General features: G+C 49.3%; 2 protein-coding genes across 4 annotated transcripts in view; one reads left to right on the top strand and one right to left on the bottom strand.

Annotated features, from left to right (window-relative positions):
• Positions 1–1,674: 1,674 nt before the first annotated feature.
• KLHL22 (kelch like family member 22) lies at positions 1,675–11,679 on the bottom strand. Of its 2 annotated transcripts, XM_083717271.1 has the most exons (6): positions 10,853–11,679; positions 9,452–9,617; positions 7,609–8,327; positions 6,290–6,482; positions 5,024–5,257; positions 1,675–4,706 (listed from the first exon to the last, which is right to left on the bottom strand). In XM_083717271.1, exons 1-6 carry the CDS (start codon positions 11,077–11,079, stop codon positions 4,329–4,331), a joined length of 1,917 nt encoding a protein of 638 aa, XP_083573397.1. In that variant the 5' UTR covers positions 11,080–11,679; the 3' UTR covers positions 1,675–4,328. The 2 variants fall into 2 exon arrangements, with proteins under 2 accessions (XP_083573397.1, XP_083573398.1); XM_083717272.1 differs by lacking the exon at positions 9,452–9,617 and having other exon boundaries at positions 10,853–11,658.
• A 213-nt stretch (positions 11,680–11,892) lies between these two features.
• MED15 (mediator complex subunit 15) overlaps positions 11,893–24,341 on the top strand; it is a 31,364-nt gene continuing 18,915 nt past the window's right edge. The window contains exons 1-5 of one of the 2 annotated variants that reach the window (XM_083717140.1): positions 11,893–12,064; positions 18,664–18,751; positions 21,063–21,114; positions 23,209–23,238; positions 24,334–24,341. The exon at positions 24,334–24,341 is cut by the window's right edge and continues 196 nt beyond it. In XM_083717140.1, the coding sequence (XP_083573266.1) occupies positions 12,009–12,064; positions 18,664–18,751; positions 21,063–21,114; positions 23,209–23,238; positions 24,334–24,341 (234 nt within the window). In that variant the 5' untranslated portion in view covers positions 11,893–12,008. The remainder of the gene's footprint in view (positions 12,065–18,663; positions 18,752–21,062; positions 21,115–23,208; positions 23,239–24,333) is intronic. The other variant, XM_083717139.1, reaches the window with a different exon arrangement.

Here is a 24,341-nt window from a genome sequence, read left to right as displayed (position 1 = left end):
ACGCCCAGTGGAGCTTATTTTTTAGTAGACATGTGTAAGATTGGGAATTCTGACCTAGTGAAAATTGAAGCAGGCCAGTTTTTATTCTGGATTCATTAACTCAAGACCCTTTTATCGTTGGTTGGTTCCACCCTCCAAGAGAAAAAAATTATGGCCCACCCCTGTTCTAGAACCTTTGCAACACCTCAGCGGTTCTTCAGGCAAACTTTAAAGTCTCACTCCATTTTAGAATATGACACTGAAAGAGCTTGGTTATACCCCAAAGAAGGTCATCTCATTTGAGCTCTGCTTCAGTAACTTCAAAAAGCTACCTTGCCTCAAGCAAGGTCGTTGGTCCACATAGCTCAGGAATGTCTATAGGGGTAGAAAACTCCCATCATCCCCTGCCACTGAAATAAACATTTCATTTTCTAGGGCAGTGGTTTTCAACCAGGGTGCCTTGAATGATGGCCAGGGGTGCCACGGGCAACACTGGTCTCTGTCCCTCTTTACTTCTCTCCCTCGCTGATGCCCTCACGTCTCTGCCTTCCATAGCTGTTTACTGCAGCAGGCCTGGCTATAAACCGCATGGGTGAATTGTGCCTCTGGGAAGAACCTCTTTGGAGGGGTGGAGAGGGCAGCTCAGAGACCAGGAATGGCAGCAGCAGCTGCCCAGAGGACTCTCAATGAGAGGAGGCTGAGGGAACACTCCACAAGGGAGGGTGTCTGAAAAAGGGTGAGAGGCTGCCAGTTCTGCAGGCAAGAGGTGGCATAATTCGACTCCTGAACCCCACAGGGGTGTTGCAGAAAGAATGTAGTTGGTTAAGGGAGCCGTGGACTGAAAAAGGTTGAAAACCTCTGTTCTAGGGTGGATTATGCCCTGTACGGTAAAGGGACCCCTGACCATTAGGTCCAGTCATGGCAGACCCTGGGGTTGTGGCGCTCATCTCGCTTTATTGACTGAGGGAGCCAGCGTACAGCTTCCGGGTCATGTGGCCAGCATGACTAAGCCGCTTCTGGCGAACCAGAGCAGCACACGGAAATGCCGTTTACCTTCCCGCAGGAGCGGTACCTATTTATCTACTTGCACTTCGTGCTTTTGAACTGCTAGGTTAGCAGGAACAGGGACCGAGCAACGGGAGCTCACCCAGTCGCAGGGATTCAAACTGCCGACCTTCTGATCGGCAAGCCCTAGGCTCTGTGGTTTAACCCACAGCACCACCCACATCCCAGGCCCTGTAGATCAGATCAAATCTCCTCCCACTCCGTTGTTTGTTGAAGGCTGCTTACTCACAGTCACCTACCTAAGTGCCCATCTGGACAGCTGCATCCAGGGGTTCAGCTCTGCCTCTCTTCCCACCTCCCACCCTTCATGGTACAAACAATAAGGAACGCAGAAAACCTCCATGTACCAAGCCAAGCCTTTGGCCCACCCAGCTCAGTATCATGTAACCCAATGGGGAGTGATTTTGAGCAGGAGTCTCCCCACTCCTATTTGCAGATGCCATGGAGTGAAGTTGAGGCCGCCTCTCTAGCTGACCTGCAGCTCTTCCCTCCTGGGGCAGCTGCCAGGCTGCTCCTGAATGGAAAACAAGTCTGTTAGCTATAAACGTTCTGCCCAACAGAAGCTGTATCCTCTGGGGAAACTGTGCAGTAAACAGCAGGAAAACAGCCAAGCAATTAAACATGACAATGTTATTGCGAACTTCTGGGTTTTATATGTATACATAAATAAACAAACACGAACATAACAGCTAATACTTTTTACATAACTGACTCCTGGCAGGGAGCCTCATTCATTTCAGTGACAGCTATTTTTAAGCTGTTGCAAAACGTCCTGCCCAAAGACAGCTTTCAACCCATCCACCAGCTATGCGGGCACGCCTGCCTCAGAGCCCATGTGCTTCTATGGCTGGTTTCATTTCATTGTCTTCTGCCCCTGAGGTGTTTGTATTGTCATCGCTGATCTGCTCTGCGACAGAGAATTTGCCAGGGGCAAAGCAAAACGATAATCCACTTGTGGACAGGCACTCCAGCTTGATGCTTGAACCCCAGACAGGCACGCCTACCCACAAGTGGGTAGGTACAGGAAGCGAATGGGGGGGGGGAATTCTACAGGGAAATGGCTCTTCACATTACCTACACTCCAGAAAGGTAAAGTGGCTCAAACTTCCTTGCATGAAATCCAGAGGTGGTAGAACAGCTGGCAGGGACATTTTGCAGTGTAGCAGAAGCCTGTCTGTCTGTCTGCAACCCAAACATGCTTAGCTACTGCCGAGGACACCAGAGGCCCCTCCTTTTGGGGAGGAGGTGAAAACAAGAAGAAACAGATAAAACTGAAAAATCAACAATCCAGCTCAAAATGGATTGGGTGGAGGATGGCATATAGAAAGAATTGAGCTGGTTGCTCCATTTTCTCCCCATCCCCTCTTTATTCTTTGGGCATTTCAGAATCCCTGGTATTCACTGCTGTAATATCTCAGCTTATCATACTTTGTGGGGAGGGTGTTATCTCTCCCCCCCCCCCAATCCTAACGCACAACAGTGTTTTCGCCTGGGCTAGAGAAGCTGTCACTAGAAATACTGTAACATACAAACCTTTTTGTATAAATGTACCAAAAACGCTAACAGAATACCGGAGACCTCTTTCCGCCTATTACAACTAGCTACTCCTCTCTGCAGTCATGGACATCAGCGGGAAGTACAGCTGGCAGGACAGGCAGCAACCCCCACCAAAAGAGAAGAAATGGCGTGGTTGGGGAGACCTCTGCCTCTTTGCAGAGTTATTTGGCTTTTGCAGCTACTAGAATGAAACTGTTTCATATGGAACATTTGACGCTCGGGGAAGAGCTGAACTAGCTGAGCAGCAAAATGAAGGTTTTGCTTCCGGGGGCAGGGGGCAGGCAGAAGGCCCCTCTTCCAATAGAAAAATATGACTGCTGGTTGCATTTGCTCTGCTGGAAAAATCGTTGAAGGCCTCTTAGAATAAGGTTACCAGATTTATTGCAATGAATATGGGGACACAATCAACCAATCAATAAAAATAAAATAAAATATTTTTTTTCTTAAAAAAAAGAGAGAGGAAAAAGGTTATTAAAAAAAATAAAGAAGTAATATTTTCTCTTCTGTGGTCTCCTCTGTTGTGTGGCCTTCTTCTGGGTCCTGGCCTTTCTTGGAGAACTAGCCATGCTTCCCCCCTCCCTCCCCCTCCTTGCACTGTGATTCCCCATAAGCTTACTCAGGAGTAAGCGTTAGCAGAACCCCCCTTCTTCTGCTGCTGCCCTGCCCGCCTGTCCGGGTGTCTCCTGAGCAGGCATTGTCTGGCGGCCGCCCACCTGCGCTGTGGAGCACCCAATCAGGGGGTCTGGGGCAGAGCCGAAGGGGAGTGAAGGGGAGAAGGCATGCTTGGGCCTGCTCACCTCTCATCTGCGATGGCCAACAATGAGCTGGCCAACAAGCTGAGCCGCCGCTTGCAAGTCGAGGAGCACAATGGCGAAGCCGAGCAGCAGCCGCAGCCGCCCAAGCACCACCCGGAGGCCAAGCCGGACCCGGCGGCCTTGGGCAGCGGTGCCAACGGCGAGCTGAGCGCCAAGTTGCAGTGGCGCACCGAGCTCAACGGCCCTGTGCAGCTCTCACCTGGCGGTGGCGCCCACCACCACATCTGCAGCCCCTACACTGAGTCCCCATATGATGTGTCTTGTGCACAACAGACCATATGGGGCCTTCCAGCGAGGCAAAATGGTGGGCGCCACGGCAGTGGGCAGCTCCTGAAGCCAGACAGAGCCAACTGCGCTACCAGGCTGGCTCCGGGCTGCTGAGACTGCTGCTGCTAAGTTTCCCGGGGACATCAGATGAAATCCGGGTACGTTCTGGGGATGGAATTTGTCCGGGGACAAATGTGCAAATCTGGGGACTGTCCCCGGGATATGGGGACATCTAGTAACCCTATCTTAGAATACGGAAAGTCACCACATATTAAAATCATGGATTGGCTGCTACCAAAATCCATCCAGTTGTTCCTAAAAGCCTTCCAGTGGTTCATGGGTGTGGGGACACCATATGACCCAGCCTCTCTCCAAAGCAAAGTGCCCATGCTGCACGCTGGAGTGACACCAGCCAGAAATCCAGGCCCCCCTTTTGCAATGGCTGGCTTCTGGCCTCGTTGGCAGCAGTCTAACAAGGCCTGATGAGGGGACCAGGTTGCCTCCTCCCACACCGTCAGTGGGGCTAAGGAGCTCCTCCAATATCAGGAGAACCACACCACCCAGCTCAGCTGCGGGGAAGAAGAAGCAGAAAGCAAAGAGGCTTGCATGCCATTCCCTTGCGGCAGCTGGAGCCTCAAGTGCTGCTCAGTTGTCACTCAGATGGTCAAATTCCTCCCAATCTAACATGCTCATGACCTCTGAAGAAATGTCTGGGTGGTTCTGGAGCCTGTTTTGCTGCCGTTCAGGGGTCCACCTCTCGGCATTCGTGATAACGGCCCTGGGCAGGGTGAGGACGCAGGCGGCCATCCCAGAGATGTTGTCCTCTAGTCGGGGGCCTCTCTCCCAGCAGTCTCTGTCAGCATCATAAATGTGGACGTAATGCATGCGAATCCCCCGGTTGTGGGATCTGCCCCCTAAAACGTAGATCATGTGATCCAGGACGGCAATGCCAGGTTCGCCATGCCCTGCAGGCAAAGGGCACACAGTGGTCCACTGAGCGGTGCTGGGGGAATAGCAGGCCACCTGGGAGGGAGGCAAAAGCAACAGGTCGTCTCTGGTCATGATGGAGAACAAGTCCCCCCCACCAGGGAGTCCTAGCAAGGGCTTGCAGCTCCTCTCCCCCTGCAACTGTCCCACAGAAGTTGAAGGAGAGGCTACCAAACCTTCTGGTGTTTTAAATTAACAGTGAGGCAGACAGAACAAAACTAGCCCTGGGTGTTCATGGCTTGTTGCCAGCTAAGCCATACTCAGAGGAGGCCCACTGAATCCAGTCTCTATATTGCCATGGACCTACTCTGCGTTGGATACAGCCCCTGGGAAGAGCGTAGCTGCCTCCTCACCTGGTGAACGTCCCGCCTGTAGCCAGAGTCGTTGTTACTCCCTCCAATCACGTACAGCCTGCCCAGCAGGGCTGCCATCCCATGCCAGGCCCTCCGGACAGGGCCGTCAGCCAGGCTGTCCCAGCGATTATCTACAGGGTCATAGCAGTGCAGCTCCTTCAGGTAATCCTCGCCTCGCCTCCCGCAAGTGATGTACATCCGTCCATCCAACTCAGCTCCGGCGTGGGCATAAACCTGCGTCAACAGCAGAGAGGGAGGAGTAAGGTGCTGCCAGCAAACCTTACCCATCCACCTCCACCCTCAGCAAATGAGGCCATGTGGAGATATTTAGCCGAAATTCCCAGGACTGGAATTGGAGGCAATTCTCAGAGCTTGACCTCCAAATGACTGATGGCTCAAACCTGGCTTTCTGGTGTAAATCACTCCTCTCCTCGCCCCTCTTCCAATTTATACACCTCCCTCTCCAAAGGAGCATGCTCTTTCTTACAATAATGCACTAGAATTGATCACTCTGGCATTTTCGACATCCTCCTTTGGTATCCAACCCTGTGCCAAACTACTCCCATGAGCCACCTTTGGGCCAATGGGTCAGGGCAACAGGTGATCATTCTCCTTTTATGTCTGCCTTGGATCAAACACCCAAATGAAGCTTGGGCACCGCTCCCAGGAAGTCACTTTGAGCACATATCATAACCCTTTTCATTTGTCAGGTGATGCAGAAACCTTCACAACACCCTGTCCACCGCCTGCCCCAACACTTGTGATATCCTGTAAATTCTGCACTAAATTCTGCTGTCAAATTTCTGTACCGTTAATAACCGCGTAGCCTTCCTTATTCTCCGAAATTCCCCATCAACCCCAACTTTGCTCTGTACCTCGACTATCACTTATTTCTGCAACCCCAAGGGCCAGGCGCTACTCCCCACCTCCTCAAAGTACAATGTTTAGGAAAGTGAATGCTGATCATAACAACAGTTTGGCTGGATCAGGCCAATGGTCCATCTGGTCCAGCATCCTGTTCTCACTGTGGCCAATGAGATGCCCTAATGGGAAAGCCCACAAGCAGTGCCCCCTGCACCCCCAGTTATGGCATCAGCAAAATTTATGGAAAACCCACCAGCCCAAACCTCACTGGTGGTTGCTGGCTCACTCAAGGGTTCAGCTAGTCGGCACCATGCTTCAGATCTCCCAGATCCCTCTGTGATGTTGGAAAAGCTCCTGCTTTCTCTGGCCACTTGCCCAACTCCTGCCTTCTCCTCTCCTTACCTCCTTCCTGAGAGGGGCCACGTATTCCCAGGTGTTGGTTTTGGGGTCGTATCTTTCCACTTCCCGCAGTTCTTCGTGGTAGTCCCGTCCTCCCACGGCGTAGATGTACTCTCCCACCACACAGACGCAGAGGTCTGCGTGCTCTCGCTGGAGAGACTGGATCTGGAACCACCGGTTGTGGCGCGGGTCGTACCTTGCAAAGGAAGAGGATGGCCAATCTGCACAGCTCTGCTAGCACAAATGCCAGGGATGGATTGGTGCCCACAGGCTCTAACTGCTGTTCCTGCCACCCATTTATCTCCCTGCATCCCATTGCTTCCAAGTGCATTTGCCTGTCCTCTATTGCTCTTGCCAGGCTTTTCAAAGAGAGAACCACCAGTCTTTGCAGCACATATACCTGACTGTAGCTATCCTAGCTCTGCTTTGTGAGAAAAGAGCACAGCACTAGGGTAGCTGCACTCACTGTGTGATCTTCTCAGTTTTAATTGAGAGATTAATCCCTTTCCAGATTAATATTCGCTCAAGGGGAACAATTTCCCTATCTCAACCCCGATATGAAAATATGATGGAACAACACTGTTCCAAAATGCATGTATGTTTGTGTGCATTTTCTGACATGCTCCCCTCTCAATGCCTGTAGATAGTAAGTGGACATAGTTCCATTTTTTGCCATTGTCGTGCTACCAAAATAGTTCAGTCTTTGTTACATTTAATAGGCAGCAATATAATTTTAGGGGTTAGTATGTCCTGTGCATGCAGATAAAATTATCCCTGCTTTACAGATACAAGGACTGTCAGAGAGAGAGAGAGAGAGAAGGAGAGGGAAAGAGAGAGAGAGATTTAATCAGTCCAGTCACTCCACAGCTGTCAAAAGCTCACTGGGCGCTATCTTTGAGCTGCTTCATATCAGCCATCTCATGTTTCATGCCCTCAATGCGCTCTGAGCTGGAAGGAGGCAGCCAGGAGCCTGAGGCAACAATAAATCACAGTAAGACTGAAGCATGGAGCACCTTGTTTACAGAGCTCAGAAAACATTGAGGGGGATAGCGTCAGAAGAGGAGATAAATAAAAACACCTCCCTTCACACCCAGGCAGGCGTGGTTTTATTCTTTATCAATGCCCTATATGAGGGACCAGGAAGTTGCTTGGGTTGTTCCCCTTCTCTGAGGGTGCCAAGAAAGCAGCTTCCCGATTAACAGGGCAATCTGATGCATGTCTCGCCATGTTCAGTGCTTAAGGGTGTTGAGGACTGAAAACTAATGGGACAACACCACTTGCCAGTCACTTAGAAAGGTAGTATCGCAAATAGCGGCTCTTACCTCCAACACCTGTTTTCTGCTCGAAAGCCATGGATGTTGTTATCTCCCCCAACCAAGTAGACAAAGTTGTTGAGGACTGCAATTCCCTGGTTAGACATCCTGGGGGACAAGGCTGCTGTGAAGTGCCTCCACTCTCCCAGCAGCGGGTTCAGGTACCTGGCCTGGTCGCTGACGACTGTGGAAGGGGTGGAGTGGATCCCCCCAAAGCCCACCACACAGCAAAACTCGGACCTCAGCTGCGTGTGGGGGCTCTGCATCATGGGCTGCAGGCACTCGTTCTTGTGGTACATCAGAGCACTCGCCACTGTCTCCTTCAAAGGGCACGGGCTGAGCTTGTTGTGAAGCCTCTGCAGGACGGGAAAGTCCATCAAGGGGAACCGGACCGTCTCCAGAAGCTTTGGGGGCTCCATCAAGGAGACCTGATCTGTTTCCACTTGCTCTGGAGTGTAATGGTACAGCAGGGCCCCCTCGTAAACCTCATTCTCAGAGCTGACCTCCAAGTTGTTGCTACTGAGGAGGGCGTAGGCCTTTTCCAGGGGAAGCTGGCGGTACATTTCTGTCCTGGAGAGAGTGACAAAGTTTTTCAGAACGTAGGAGTCCAGCTGCTCGCTCAGGTGGCTCAGGTGGAAAAGGTCGGCCAGCTTGTACACATCCAAGACGTTCTCCTCGTCCACCCAAGACATGAGGAAGTCGCAGCAGAACTTGATAACCTCTGGGATCTGCAAAGGAGAAAGAAAAAGAGCCCCTCTGATATGGAGCTGCGAGGGATTCCAAGCCTACCCTCCAATAGGATCGAAAACCACCCATAGCATGCAGAATTTTGCAAACCAAGTCCAAATCCCGTGTTCATATTTTGCTAATGAAGCACAGAAATCAGGTCAAGATCTACTGAACTGGCAAGCGGCACTGCGAGTGGAAACATTTTTAAAATTCCAAGGTGATGGAGGCTGAGCCAGAGTCATGGCACAAACGTGTAGAAAAAGGAGAACAAACCAGTCTTTAGATCAAAGGGCAGCTATAGCAACAGGGTCAAGCAAACCCTCGTAGCTGGGAGCCTCTGTGGCAATGCTGGCTGCAAGAGCAGAAGTGGGAGAGCTGGGAAGCAGAGCTCACTCCATTGGCTCTGCCGCTCCTCTCCCTTCAACTGTTCCCTCGGGGCAGCCATTCCACCAGGCTGCCTCAGTAGGAGAGGCAGGAAACAGGGCTCACCTGTAGGAAACAGGGCCCACCTCCACCAGGCACATCCTGCCCCTGAACTGTGCCAGCTGGTCAATATAGGAATAACTGTTTATAAATTGGTGCTTGAGTTTCTGTTTTTATTCTCCTCTTCCCTCCCTGTCCTTTTCCCCTTGTGTTCTGTGTTTTTTTTTAGGCTGTAAGCCTGAATGGTTTTGACTGTATGTAAGACACTCTGAGAGCCCTTTCGGATGAAGAGTGGGGTACCAATGCTTCTACTATTTAATAAGTTCAAAGGGCTGGGCTGCAATCCAACCCCCATCTGGGCAGTGGTGGTGCTTAACAGAGCAGCAGAGCCAGGACCGATCTGCAGCCCTACTGCGCATACTAGCCAAGATGTAAGGTAAGCTGCTGTGGTAGCTTAAAGCAGGTGCAGCAGCCAGACCCAGATGAGGCCCTGTGATGCTCCAGTGAGGGCAGTGGGACCAGCTCAGCTTTCCCCCATTCCCAACATGTGCTGTTATGGGCTGCCACCACCAGAGGCCCAGAGAGCTGGGTGGAGAGGCACCTCTGACCAATCCACCACGCACAAAGCCTGCCATAAAGGAATTTGCGCTTTGCCATGTTCCTTCCCCAACAAGCCTTTCAGAACTGCCAACTCTCTCACCTGAAGCTGGCAGGCGGCAGTCAGTATTTCCTGCACATTGCTGAGGCCAAGCTCCAGTTCCGAAGTATATATGAAGTTCAGGATTTGACACATGGCATTATAAGACACACCCTGAATGTGGACCTCTTCCTGTTCCATTTCTCTTAGTCCGCCAGCAAACATCCCCCTATTAAAGGAAAGAGCTGCTTTCAGTCATGCTTCCAGAAAGGAACCTGCTCAGGGCTTCCAGGTTGCGTATGGGGGCAATTACTGATCCCATTTCTATGCTGTACTCCTTCCTCCAAGGAACTTAAGCACCTTGCACAGAGATACTCCACTTACACTTCATAGCAGCCACACAAGAAGCAGGTCAGGGTAAGAGGCTGGCTGGGCCAATGTCAATGACTGGGGAATAGCCGTGGCTCAGTGTTGGCATGCAGAAGGTCCTAGGTTTAACCCCCAGCAGCATCTCCAGGAAGGGCTAGGGGAGATCCCTGCTTGAAACCCTGACCTCTGCCAGCCAGCGTAGCCAACACTGAGGTAGACAGACGAATAGTCTGGCTCATAGAAAGCAGCTTCCTATGTACTGTGGGTCATCAGACCTGCATGGTACATTTCAGCCTTATTCATCCCACTAGCTGGCTGGTTTAAAAGTGGACTGGTATAGGCACAGGTGTTAGGCAGGAGCTGTTGGGACAGGTGCGAATGTGTGGGACCTGCTCTTCCGTTCACGGAGGTTCACCTCAGCTGCATAAGGGAAATGTTTGTGGGTTCCATATCACCACCATTACTGAAGACCGATATATATGCCAGTCTTCTCCAACTCAGTGCCCACCCATCTTCCCCAACCACTGGCAACGAGGCAGGAACCTATGGGAGTTGGGGTGCAACTATATGAGGAGAGATCCTAACTGGGGAATGAGGGCATCTTAGCTGAGGTTCCTGAATTGCAGGGGTTGGACTAGATGACCTTTGGGTTCCTTCCAACTCTACAATTCTATGAGCAATGCAATGACTCAGTTGATGTGGGAGCAGTTTTTGGTCTTGCTCTATTGACCCTTCTTTCCACAGGTTATTGCCTAGCTTTCTACTCTGCACCACCCTAATGTTGACATTTATTTTATTTTATTTCTACTCTGCACCAATTTCCCATTAAACCTCATCAGTTGGAAGCAGTCATGCTCCTGAATACCAGTAGCTGGAAACCACAGGAGGGGAGAGTGCTGCTGTGGCATTCACACCCTGTTTGTGGGCTTCACTAGGACATCTGGGTGGCCACTGTGAGGCACAGATGTTCAGCCTCCACAGTGTGCTAAGATTTTACTGAAGAGTACCACAACTGATTTGTGCATAAATTTCAGAACTAAACATAAACATTTCCAGTTCATGCATAATACCGTTTTGGTTCCATTCCAGACAGACCTGAAGTAATCGCATGACGCCGCCAGGAGGATCCGATGAGCCTCGATCGGCTTCCCCTCCACACGCAGGATAACGTCAAAGAGGATGCCGCTGTCCCGGAGAGCCACCAAGCCATTCAGTAAAGCCTGGGAGTGTTGTGCACTACGGTAGGTGTTGCCGGATCCCCCCTTGGCCAAGGGCTCCGGGAGAGTCTTAGCTGGCTTGGCCAGCTCCTGATCTTCTGCCATTCCAGGCCAAAACTCCAGAGACGCAAGGAAAGCAGTTTAGGGGTTTCCTGTAGAGCAATTTGCAGAGGAAAATGTTGGGTTTTCTGACTCGAAACCTTATTTATTAGTCATCCCACCCTCCTTCCCTCTGAGCCCACGGAATAACTTCCAAGACGTTATATATATATAAAAAATAAAAATAAAAATGGCTTAGAGAGGGGCATGAGTGAAGACATCGGAGAGGGAGGAGGAGAGAGATAAAGGACTCTCCGAGGAACCGGGCGAGGAGCTGGACTTGGAGGTCAGGAGGGCAAGAGGGGGAAGAGGCCACGTCTGACGCGGAGGCAAAACAAGGCTCTCTCCGAGTAAGAAGGCGGCGGAGAAGCCCCGCCTCGGGCCCCTCCACGGCCTGAACTCGGGGTCAACTTGTGCTCTGCACATGCTCAGGAGGCGCCCGCAGACGGAGCCAAGCGGAAAGGCGCAGACACATCTGAGGCCGCTGCCGCCACCGCCCTCCTCCCCCGACCTGAGCGCCTCTCCACCTCCTTCCGGTTTCAACTGCCGGGAACCACAGAAACGGGCGGCTCGGCCAGAACGTCGCTTCCCTCCCACATCCGCCTCCGCCCTCCCCGCGCACAGGAGGACCCGCCTCTTAGGGGGCGTGACGGCGCACGCGCAAATCAGCCTCGGGGGGCAAGGAAATGTCCTGCGCCCGGAAATCCCTCCGCCTCTGAGCGGCCTGCTTCCCAGAAGCCCCCGCTGCCTCGGAAACGCGCTTTGAGCGCCCGCGGACTACCTATCCCGTCGTGCTCCGGGGGAGGCGCGCTTCGTCGAGCGACTTCCGGTGGCCGGAAGAAGCGTCGCTGCGCCCGCCGCTCGCTCAAGTCAGTATCTCCTCAGCTCGCTCGGCTCTCGGATCGGCGGCGGCGGAGGCGGCGGGCGGCCTCGGTATGGAGGAGAACGACTGGCGCAGCGCCAACTTCAGGCAGAAGCTCGTCAGCCAGATGTGAGTCCGCGGAGGGAGGGGAGAAAGGGAAGGGGAGGCCCGGAGGACCAGCTTCGGCCGGCTCCTCGGCTCCCGCGCCTCACGGGCAGCCCCGGTATCAGGAGCGGCGGAAGCAGCAGCAGCAGGAAGCCTCTGGCCTGGTTGGGCCGGGTGATGGATCTGGTTCTGCCCGTTTCGAGGCCCTCCTGGAGGCTGTGAGTGGCGTGGAGATGCCCCAGATCGGGTCCCGGGATGGCGCAACCCGCCACTGCCCCGCCTGATGTTACGGGAGGGATGCTGAAACGAACCTCGTGGGGGTGGGGGGTAGGAAGCAGCGGCTTCCCGTTTCGCCCTCTTCGCCAATTTCTGGACGCAGTCTTCTTCGAAAAGGGCCCCTTGGAGGGACAGGGATTTTGGCTCCATGGCCCTGTTTCACTTGGCTGAATGGAGGCCCACTTGCAAGGCCCACCTACCATAGCTGTCAACTTACAGATTTGAAAATAAGGGACCAGCAGCCTCGAAAATAAGGGATCAGCAGCCAAAATAAGGGAGCAACAATTACTTTGATAAAATACATATTTTGAGGCGTGCAAATGGCTTTAGATACCTATTAGGTCTATAAATTACCATATAGCATATATTCAACAACAAAAACAGCAACAATTTGTTGTTGACAAAGGACAGCTGGACATAGAAAGGGCCCCATTACCTTCAGTAGCTTATTTAAGGGACATCATCGATAAGGGACAGCAGCGGGGCATGGCGCTGGGATAAGGGACTGTCCCGCCAAATAAGGGATGCTTGACAGCTATGCCACCTACCGTCGCCCGTAGTCCACCAGACTTTGGCCCCCATCACATTCCGTCGTCCGTGAGGAAGGGCGCGTTGTGCAAGGTGGGCCAGGTGCAAGGTCAGCCGCAGCAGGATATGTGTTGGGCAGGCATTCCAGGGGCCACACTGACCCACGGAGGAGAGGGTTGCCTGGAAGGGAAGAGATCCCGAGGAGTATGTATATGTGGGTTCTAATTCCTTGGCAGGTGGAGGCTTGACTCAGGGATCAGCTCCTAGTGGGATCTTTTCCCTTGGAAAGCCTGCTGATTTAGACATACATCATTGGGTTTTTATTTCTGGTTTGGGTCCTGCAGTGGGTCGCTGTGCCTTGCCCTTCTCAACCAAAGAGGGGAGGGAGAAAAGAAATCTCAAGGTGGCAACTACGTCTCCAGCACGCTCTATAAAGCAGATGGTCACCAGACCAATCAGGACGTGTGTGTCCAGACATCCAAGGGACAGTCCCACACCCAAAAAGATGAGTGAGTCAATTAGCCCTGTGTCTGTGGGTCCAATCTGGCTCTTTCTTCCACATTAGGAATCTCACTTGCTAGTTTGCTGGGTAGGCAAACCCTACTGGAAGGATTGTCATCTGCGCTTCTCCCAAATAGCTGCTTCAAAGTATCTGGTGGCGGCAGAAGCTGGCCTGCTTGCTTGCCAATCTGGAGAACCTGAGGGAAGGCCATAGATCACAAGCCTTGCTCAGCAGCAGGAGCACAGAGTCCCTGAACCTAGAGGCGTTGAAAGTGTTTGGGTTGCCACATGTGGGCTCTGCAAGTGCTCTGCTTCAGTCGCCCTGCTATCATGCGGGATGGGAGGCTGGTGTGATTGATTGTCTTCTCCCCAGAAATGGCGATGGCACTCTGAGCAGGGACACCTACTTCTGCTCCTTGCATCCAGGCTGGGGGCCTGCAAGGCAAAAGCGTCCATGCGTTTTCCTGGCCTTTGTGAAGAGAGAACTTGCCTATGTGTTGGAGGGAGTGTTTTCCATATGTGGGAGCAGCACACCCCTACAGTCGCCTGTAGAGGGTGTAAGAACAAAACAGAAAGCCCCATTACAGTGGTACCTCAGGTTACATATGCTTCAGGTTACAGACTCCACTAACCCAGAAATAGTGCTTCAGGTTAAGAACTTTGCTCAAAGATGAGAACAGAAATCGTGCTCCAGCGGTGCGGCAGCAGCAGGAGGCCCCATTAGCTAAAGTAGTACTTCAGGTTAAGAACAGTTTCAGGTTAAGAACAGACCTCCGGAACGAATTAAGTACTTAACCCGAGGTACCACTGTATTCACAAATTGCAAAGGGGCTAGAGAGAGATTTGCATCAGTTCTTAGGTATTGTGGTATGGTTTCCCCTTCCTCTTACCTGCTTGTCTGGGGTGGTCTGCCTTACCCCATTCTGGCCTGGGGTAGGGGATTGGATGTTTGTGTCTGGAGATGAGGTGCATGTGAGGCTCTTAGAAGAAGCATGCTAGCTATAAAGCTAAAGGGATGTGGGTGGCACTGTGATCTAAACCACTGAGCCTCTTGGGCTTGCTGTTCAGAAGGTCGGTGGTTTGAATCCGTGTGATGGGGTGAGCTCCTGTTGCTCTGTCTTGGCTTCTGCCAACCTAGCAGTCTGAAAGCATACTAGTGTAAGTAGATAAATAGGTACCGCTGCGGCAGGAAGGTAAACGGCATTTCCGTTCCTCTGGCACGGAGTCCCATTGCGCCAGAAGCGGTTTAGTCATGCTGGCCACATGACCCAAAAAGCTGTTTGTGGGCAAACTCTGGCTCCCTCAGCCTAAAAACAAGATGAGCGCCACAACCCCATAGTCACCTTTGACTGGACTTAATCATCCAGGCGTCCTTTACCTTTACCGTTTACCTTGCTAGCTATGTGCATTGGTTCCCATGTGTGTTTCTCTTCTATAGTTTTCATCAGCAGATATCTCCTGTGTGAGGTCTGAGTATATGGAACCTGAGGACAGAGAGGAAGCTCTGTCCTGCACTGTCATCAGATTGGCATTAACACACTATATTGCTGTGCTCTGATGGGGTACCAGTTGGCACCATATCCAACACTGGTGTGATGTAGACAGGGTGGAAGTCATCTTGGAAAGGCTATTTTATCATTTATTTTTGATGTCAATAGAAGAAATATTGTTCAGTCTGGGGCAAGTTGTCTTGGGTGCCTTTTGTTCCAGTTTTGCATGAGATGGAATGTTCCTGTTAAACACATAGCGTAAGGTGTTTTTAGCAAGAAGTATCTTTTTAAGAGGGACGCGGGTGGCGCTGTGGGTAAAACCTCAGCGCCTAGGGCTTGCCGATCGCATGGTTGGCGGTTCAAATCCCCGCGGCGGGGTGCGCTCCCGTCGTTCGGTCCCAGCGCCTGCCAACCTAGCAGTTCGAAAGCACCCCAAAAAGTGCAAGTAGATAAATATGGACCGCTTACCAGCGGGAAGGTAAACGGCGTTCCGTGTGCTGCGCTGGCTCGCCAGATAAAGCTTGTCACGCTGGCCACGTGACCCGGAAGTGTCTGCGGACAGCGCTGGCTCCCGGCCTATAGAGTGAGATGAGCGCACAACCCTAGAGTCTGGCAAGACTGGCCCGTACGGGCAGGGGTACCTTTACGTTTTTTATCTTTTTAAGCCAGCGAAGCCAAACATCCAAGTAATAGAAAGGGAAAATGAAAGCAACAGTCACAAAGACTTAGAACAAAACCAAAAAAAATGTCAGTATATCTTAGCTGGTCATATGTTCCTTTTCCGGACAAAGTCTTGGCTGCAGAGCAAGTGCAAAGCTTCTTGCAGAAGAGATGTTCTGGAGTAACCTTGGGCTTCATATTACATGATTCCAGGGTTCCCTCTCAGCTTTTTTGTGCCTTTAGAGTAGAGCTTTCCCAACTGTGTTTCACACCACAACATGTTAGTGTGTTGGCTGAGGTGCGTCGTGCATATGCTCCCCATGTTCCTCCTGGGGCTGAAATGGATTTAACCTCTGGTTTGCTACTAAAATTGAATTACTGTGTCATGAAATGATGCATGTCTAAAAAGTGTGTCGCCAACATGAAAAGTTTGGAAAGCTCTGCTTTAGAGAGATGCATTCTACTGGTACCTTTTGCTCTTGGTTTAACTCGTACAAAAAGCACAAGAATGAAAATTATTTCCAATGTTAAATGTCTTTAGAACCTCGAAAATAAGTGGTATATACAGTGGTACCTTGGTTTACAACCATAATCCGTTTTGGAAGTCCGGTTGTAAACCAAAACAGGTTGTAGCCCAAGGCGCACTTTCGCCAATGGGGCCTCAACAACAACAACAAAAGGTTGTAATCCAAAAAAAGGGACATGCACTTCTGGGTATGACGTGGTTGTCATCCAAAACGGTTGTAATCCAAAACAGTTGTAAACCAAGGTATACCACTGCATATGGAAAAATTTCCATTCAGCCTTCTTGCAAATATTGATGTGAATATTTATTATTATATAAGAGTGGGGACGGCTGACCTGTGGACCACCAAATGTTGCTTGGTCAAGACCGATGGGAGTTGTAATCCATAAGTCCCCATTGCCCCTTGTCTCTATCATTTCATTATCACCTTTCCTAAAGAACCAGATAAAACAGATGTAAATGTCTCTTAATAGAGCACATTATTTATTCTACATTACTTATATCCCTTTTATGCATATTTCACCTTATTGTATATTTCATTTGAGCTTGTTTTCCTTAGGTTGCTTTTCAAGTAAACTTGATTTAGTATTGGATTATTATTGGATTTTCCTTATGCATAGAATAAGGATGTCGCTCTTCTCCTGATCAAGGCTTTACTTTTATTCCAAGCCATCGCCTTAAAGCTTGCTGGCTGAGACCCTGCGTCTCGCAAGAGAGGGTTCCCCTCACACCTTTTCTCCCCCAATCAGCCTCCTCTAACCCTCTGACCAGTTAGCCCACAAAAGAGAGGTAACTTCAGAATGTTTATTGGGGAGTGAAAGACAAGGTATCTGTATGTAATGGACTTTCAGAGAAGGGGCGGAGGGGCACCTGGAGTGCAGGGGTTTGGGATGGGTTCAGTGAAAGTTGCCTGCTTTTGGGAGCTCTGCACAAGGGCAAAGTGCTCACTGCTGCTGTATTCAAGGGTCTGTATTCGGAGAGTCAGCAGTCACAGTACTTGATTGGTTGTGGGCACCTCTCAGGCATGGCTCCTCTTTTTTTTTTCTTTTACAGGTATTATACAGAACAATAATATTAAATAAGCTCTGCCCTCTTTATGTAAACTGCTGTGTCCTGAGTGACTAGGTGGAGGGTTGAGAAATGTCCTCTCCCTACCAGAATGTGTTTTTTTTGGGGGGGTGGAAATGGGTTAGTGTTTTTTTTCCCTGGAACAGGCTGTTGGCTCCCAGCAAGATGACAGACCAAGCATGAGCTGTTGCATCTTAGGGGAAGGAGAGAGGGGGAGTGGGCTTGAATTCTGAAGGGTGGCAGGGCATCTTTGCCATATGCCTTCCTTGTACAGAAGTGAAAAAAACAGTTCAGCCTGTAGGTGGTGGCCAGGATGCGGGCGTTCTGGGAAGGGGAGCCCTAGCTGCTTCTTGGCTCTCTCCAGCCCACAACTGCTCTGTCGGCTCCTCTCGCCTTCCGCAGGTTCCATCCTGCCTGATATTCCTGTGACATGGCTGGTCCCAAACATAAGGGAGGGGTTCGTGCTGCTGGGGCGGGGCTTGGGCCTCTCTCTTGCTGTGAGTAGGGGCTGCAGGTGAGGATAGAGCTTCTTGCTTTCGGCTCATCAGAACAGTGGTGCCACGGCTGTTGTGACAGCGTAGGTGTCAAGGCTATTCTGACACTGCTTTCGTTTTCCGGAACTTGCACTTGATATTTCACAGTGCCTTTTGTCGCACAGGTATTTAAAGGTTGGCTTTTGGGGGTGCCTCTGATGTTGTGTGGGGCATCCTGGATTTCCTCTCCTCTCCCTTGGTGCCTGCAAAATCTTGGGTCCCCCAAGAAGGGGAAGTTGGCTTGTGGGAATGGAACCATGTCACTGGAAACAACCCCCCAGTTCTTTGATGTAAACTGCTTGGGGATTCTGGATATTAATCAGCTTAGAAATATCATCAATTAAAAAAAATTAATAATATATTTAATTCCTGCTACCTGCAAGAAAGGGACACGAGTGGCGCTGTGGTCCAAACCACTGAACCTAAGGCTTGCCGATCAGAAGGTCAGCGGTTCGAATCCCCATGACGGAGTGAGCTCCTGTTGCTTGGTCCCAGCTCCTGCCCACCTAGCAGTTCGAAAGCAGGTCAAAGTGCAAGTAGATAAATAGGAACTGCTCCGGTGGGAAGGTAAACGGCATTTCCGTGCGCTTCTCTGGTTTGCCAGAAGCAGCTTATTCATCCTGGCCACATGACCCGGAAGCTGTCTGCGGACAAACGCCGGCTCCCTCGGGCAGTAAAGCGAGATGAGCACCGCAACCCCAGAGTCATCCGCCACTGGACCTAACAGTCAGGGGTACCTTTACCTACAAGAAAAGGGAGAGCCTGTGCCCAGAAGAGACAACGCTAAAGTCCTGTTGGGGCAGGTGTGGAAGTGTGTTTGTGGGTTGCTTGTGCGTCAGCGAGTGTCGTGGGGTTGATGCACTTGTATGATTTCTTCTGAAGTTGAGCCGGGGCCTCCGCCTTTCAAAAGAAACTGAACTTCACCCACAGAAGGGCTGAGCAGAAATAGCCTGTGGAGTGGGCCCTGTTTTCAAGGTGCCTCCTTTCCGTGCAGTTGTGATTCTGGTGCTTCAGCTGCTCTCTGTCTTTTCCTTCTTGCAGTGAAGATAGCATGCGGAATGCTGGAGTGGCTCACAATAAGAGCAGCAAAGAGATGGAGAACCACGTTTTCTTGAAGGCCAAATCACGGGTAAGGAGAAGGAGCCAAGGGTGAAAGTGAAGGGCAGGCAGGAGAGAGAGAAGGTCCAGGCTCTAGCGATTTTGGGGTTGAAGCACCAGTTGCCCTCTTCCAAGGAGTCAAACCCTCGGTCCAGCTAGCTCAGAACTGATGACCCTGGCTGGCAGCAACTGCTCTCTGGAGTTTCAGGCAAGCTGTCTTTCCCAGCCCTTCCTGGAGATGGATCTGGCACCTGCTGCATGCAACCCCCTCAGCTCCTGCCCTTCCCACTATGGAGTGAAGGAGGAAAGTGGGAAACCCTGGCTGGGCAGGTGACTTTCAGAACAGCTGGTTTCACTTCCCTGGTGGGCATCCCGTCTTCTGCCAGTTGCCCGTCTATGAACAGCTGTGGCTTCCTTGGTTAGTCCCTCCCTTCCTCATAAGCTTTGAAGCTCTGCCCAAGTGGAAGACACCATGTCCCCTTCCAGTCCCAAATCTTTCCCACAGGGGCAAAGACAGAAACTGCCTTGGTCCACTTGACTCAGTATCATCTACACTGACTGGCAGCAGCTGTGTAGGTTTTCAGGCAGGGTTCCTTCCCAGCCCTACCTGCGACCTTCTGCATGCATAGGAGATGCTCTATGTGGGAGCTCCAGCCATTTCCCATTGTATCTTCTACCTCTCCTGTTCCCTGCAAAACACTACAGGCTGGTGGGGGAGAGGCGTCTTTTTTCGCTGTGGCTGGTTCTGGAGTCGTTGCAGTTTTCCCTGTGTTTCACTAGTGAGATAATAATAATAATAATAAAATATATTTTTTTATACCCCGCCCTTCCTGGTTCCGAAAACTGGGCTCCGGGCGGCTAACAACAAATTTTAAAAACTTAATTGTAATACAACATAGAAGCAGCATAAAATACAGTATAAAAACATCAATAGCAATAAAATTCAATTTTCAAAAATCAATTTGGGGGAAATCCATCCAATAAGCATTAGATAGTCACCAGGGCTAGCTGGCTGAATTAGTCCTACTTGGGCCAGCGAGGAGGCCATGGGAGAATTAAGCTGTGGGGTCTCAGAGCGGGTAATCTTCATAAAAGGAGAGGGAAGAGAAGGGAAATAAAAGATCAGGCTGAATTCAAATTAAAGGCCAGGTGGAATAGCTCTGTCTTACAGGCCCGACGGAAGGAGGTTAAATCCTGAAAGGCCCTAGTCTCATGGGACAGAGCATTCCATCAGGTTGGAGCCATCACTGAAAAGGCCCTAGCCCTGGTGGAAGATAGTCTGACTTCCTTAGGGCTTGGGTACAGTCGTGCCTTGAAAGTCGAACAGAATCCATTCCAGAAGTTCGTTCAACTTCCAAAATGTTTGGACACGAAAGCGCGGCTTCTGATTGGCTGTAGGAAGTTTCTGCAGCCAATCAGAAGCCCCATCAGACGTTCGGCTTCCAAAAATAGCTCGCAAACCGGAACAGTCACTTCCAGGTTTGTGGCGTTTGGGAGCCAAAACGTTCAAGAACTAAGCTGTTCGAAAACCAAGGTATGACTATAGTGGGAAGTTTGCTAGCATCTTCCTTTGTCCATCCGTCCCCTCCCCCCATCACTCCACATGCATCATGTGTACACCCTGTTTGCAAACACGTGCACACACACACCCTGCCCCATCTCTAATTTGCTTCTCTGTAGGTGGAATGACTACCGCAGCAATGGGCATATGGGTCCAGGTGATGCTTTTCTGGGTCTGGCGAGCTGGGAATGTTGACCCTTGCCTTGATAGGTTTTGGTCCCACTAGGGACACCCCCCCCCCCCGTCTCGGTGGTATGTTAAAATTCGAGCCAGGTCCTTTCAAGGGATTTGTGCCTTACCCCTTCTGCATTTTGGTTTTCTGCCTGGCACAGTTATTCCTTTTTTTATTTTTGATGTTTACATGCTGCCCAGTTAAGCATCCCCTTTCTGCAGTTGAATACAGTGACCTTTTTATGGAGACTGCACCCTGCCCTTTCAGTTCTGCCAGCGCGGGGGCTCTCTTGCTCTTCTAGAGGGAGAGGAGGAGGAAATAAGTCAGAGGCACCCTGCCCTCTAACCCTCCCTCCCTGGCTTCTAAAATGCACTTTCATTTTTCTTAACTTTTAGGAGGAGTATCTTTCCCTCGTGGCAAGACTCATTATCCTTATGCAGATTGCACCCTGCCTTTTCAGTTCTGCCAGCGCGGGGGCTCTCTTGCTCTTCTAGAGGTGGAGGAGGAGGAGGAAGAGGAGGAGGAGGAGGAAATGAGTCAGAGGCACTCTGCCCTCCAACCCTCCCTCCCTGGCTTCTAAAATGCACTTTCATTTCTCTTAACTTGTAGGAGGAGTATCTTTCCCTGGTGGCAAGACTCATCATCCACTTTCGGGATATCCGTGAGTACTCTCATGCCTGTTTGTGGAGATCACTTGTCGGCCATTTGAATCTTGGAGGGGGGGGGGGACCGTCGGGGCAGGGAAGAGTGGGATACAAAAAAGCATTAGCTAAGGAAAGAGGACGGAATGGAGGGGTTGGTTTCAGTGGCACAGGAACAGCAATCATGAAATTCTTGATTTCCTGAACATCACACTGATCCAAATAGTATTTTTATATCCGGCTTTTCTAAGTGTTTGATGTTGAAACACTCTCAAGTCTACAAAGATACAGCTCTTTTAAATACAGCATAACAGACAAATACTTTCTGCTAGAAAGTGAAAGTAATCCCTTTCTGATTTGGGTGCGCTAACACTTTGTTTGCTGACAGCTCGGGGGCGGGGGAGTTCTTTTTCCCAAGGTTGCTAGTTTTTTAAAAAATCTGGTTTATTCTTATCAAATAAAATACTACCAATTCTAAAACTACACAGGATGAGGGGATGAAAAGGGTTTATTGTAAACTGCTTGGTGATTTTACTACATTCAAGCAGTATATAAGTTTAAATAATAAAGACCTCAAAAAGCGGGGGGGGGGGGGGGGATGTTCCTATATGCAACAACAGCGACGAGGCTACTGTTAGCACAGGTCTGGAAACAACATCAATTGCCAACAGTGGAAGATTGGCAACAGAAGGTAATGGAATACGCAAAAATAGCCAAATTAACGGGGAAAATTCGACAACAGGGCGATGAAACATTCCAAAAAGAATGGAAGAAATTTATGTTGAATATAGGAAAGATGTGTGTGAAATAGAGAAACGAGTAGAATTGAAATGAACCTCATAACGTGTAACATAAATACTTTTATGGGAATAATAATAACAATAAGAAATACAATGTACAATGTAATCAAAGTAACCAATGGTAGTGGCAAGTAATATATGGATAGACAACAAGAATTGTATATATAGAAGGGCTTATTTATATACAGACAATACATGGACAAATGTGTAAGTAGAAGAACAATATATAGAATGGATAAAGACAATGTGAAAAACTCAGAAGTGACATGAAGAAGGAAGGAGAGAAGTCAGCTCGTAGGAGCAAACTATAAACGTAAAATGTAATATAATATGTATTTGAAGTATGAAGTTTGGAAAACCAATAAAAATTATATTTTTAAAAAAGCTGGGGGGAAATGAGGCAAGCTCAGAGGAGATTCACTGAAACTAATGGGCAGGATTAACTGGTACAATTATTTGAGTGTGTCACCTCTGAGTAGGATTTAAGTTAATACAACCTTTATAAGATAAATACTTAAAATGTTTACAGTGGTACCTTGGTTTAAGAACAGTCCGGTTTAAGAACGATTCAGTTTACAAACTCCGCAAAAGCGGAAATAGTGTCCCGGTTTGAGAACTTTACCTCGGTCTAAGAACGGAATCCGAATGGTGGAAGGGCACCGGCGGCGGGAGGCCTCATTAGGGAAAGCGCACCTCGGTTTAAGAACGGTTTCGGTTTAAGAACAGACTTTTGGAACGGATTAAGTTCGTAAACCAAGGTTCCACTGTATTTGTATAAAAACAAAAAACTATCCCCAAACCCCTCCCTCTGCTTTATTTACCCACCTTATAGAATTCCTTCAAACCATAACAAGTACAAATATGAAATCTTTAGTCTCAAATAATTCTGATGAAAACAGTAGTCAATATCCGGAATCACTGATCAGTGTTGGACATCATATTTGCTGAATACACAAAGCTTCACAGCTTGTCTTTCATCGTACAAAGTCTGGTACCTTGCTTCGTTTAAAGATTTTCAGATACTTTGAGACTAAAGATTTCATTTTGTACTTGTTTTGGTTTGAAGGAGTTCTGTAAAGATTGTCTATTGCATATGTACATGGTCATTGTGTTGCCTAGACATTGCTGACGTTCTCTTTGCAACACAGGGGTGTGTTTGGTTACTTATTTACCCACTTGTCTGATGTGTAACTCTTTGGTTTGATTCTTCCCCCCCAACCCCCAATCTACTGTTTATTCCAATTAGACTAATATTTTTCTTGCCTAAATGTGCCTGCACAATTTTTCAGTTGTTGTTGTTGTTTTCTTTCCTAGACAACAAGAAGTCCCAGGCTTCTGTCAGTGGTAAGAAGGGCTCCTTCATCACCTTCCATTTTTTTTATATGTCTTACCTACTTCCTTAAGAACTCTTTCCGAGGACTCTGACTCCTGTTCTGTGGGTGTGGATGGGTGTGTAAGGGGCATGTCTCCTCGTTGTGCTGGATTTCCTGCCAGAGCTCAGTCGCAAGCAAATGTGACACACAGACAGGCCCAGGTTCTGTTCTATCTGATCAATTCAGTGACAGAAAAGGTAAAAAAAAAGTTTAGAAGTGCTCCCCCCCCCCCCCAAAAAAAACCCTAGAGTCTTTTCTGTTGAGGATAATTCAGACTGAAATTCCCAGGTGTCAGAAAAGGTTATTTATGTATGCCACTACTGCGGCCCGTGTTTTGTTAGCCTCAAAATTTAAAACGAGCGAGGTCCTAAGAAGAATTGGCAACTTAAGTTGCCAGAATATGTGCAGACTTAACATTGAAGAACAGAACAAGAAGAACATACATTTAGAGAAGATTCAAAAAAGTTTATTGAATATATGGAAAATAAGTGTGTACAGCTGAAAACGCCGGCAGCATTTTTAGATAAATTCAACAGTGTAAATAAGTTTTGATGGATGTAATAGTGGAATACTGAATGGTATATTTTTTGTAAAACATGCACGCATTTATGGCATGTAAAATGAACCATGGAAACAGAAGAAGGGTAGTCATCAATATCTCTTTTTAAATATGTATTTTAATTAATTTTTTCTGTTTTACATTTTAAAGTACTCATTTTTACATCCTTAAAATATTGATGATATCTCAAGGATGCAAAAATGAGTACTTTAAATTGTAAATCAGAAAAAAATATTTTAAAAATATATGTATAAAAAAGAAAAGGTTAAAAAAAGAAAACAGAGAGAAGCTGAAACCAGCAAGTAATTCTGAAAGTTTTTCAAGGCTTTCTGCAAAAACAAAGTTGACCCCTCCCCCCTCTGCCCAGCTTGCTGGATGGGGCTGAGGTCATTGTGCGGCTGCTGGGACTAGTGGTGGGGTGAACAGCTGAGCCCAGGGGCCAGCTCCTTTCAGCTCATTGCTGCCTATCTCCATGGGGCTTTCTCAGGGATCCTTTTTTCTCCACAGATCCCATG

The sequence above is a fragment of the Podarcis gaigeae genome (genome assembly GCF_964106915.1).
Source record: "Podarcis gaigeae genome assembly, chromosome: 16".
Classification (NCBI taxonomy): Eukaryota; Metazoa; Chordata; class Lepidosauria; order Squamata; family Lacertidae; genus Podarcis; species Podarcis gaigeae.
The sequence above is the reverse complement of the archived record's forward strand: the minus strand, read 5'-3'. Positions and strand labels throughout refer to the sequence as shown.

What these genes read in the sequence shown, in the direction of transcription:
- KLHL22 (XM_083717271.1), bottom strand. Translation starts at nt 11,079, where the DNA reads ATGGCAGAAGATCAGGAGCTGGCCAAGCCAGCTAAGACTCTCCCGGAG. An exon ending in CTGCCGCCTGCCAGCTTCAG is followed by an intron (nt 8,328 to 9,451) that starts GTGAGAGAGTTG and finishes TCTCCTTTGCAG; the next exon opens with ATCCCAGAGGTTATCAAGTT. An exon ending in TGGCCCCTCTCAGGAAGGAG is followed by an intron (nt 5,258 to 6,289) that starts GTAAGGAGAGGA and finishes CTGTTGACGCAG; the next exon opens with GTTTATGCCCACGCCGGAGC.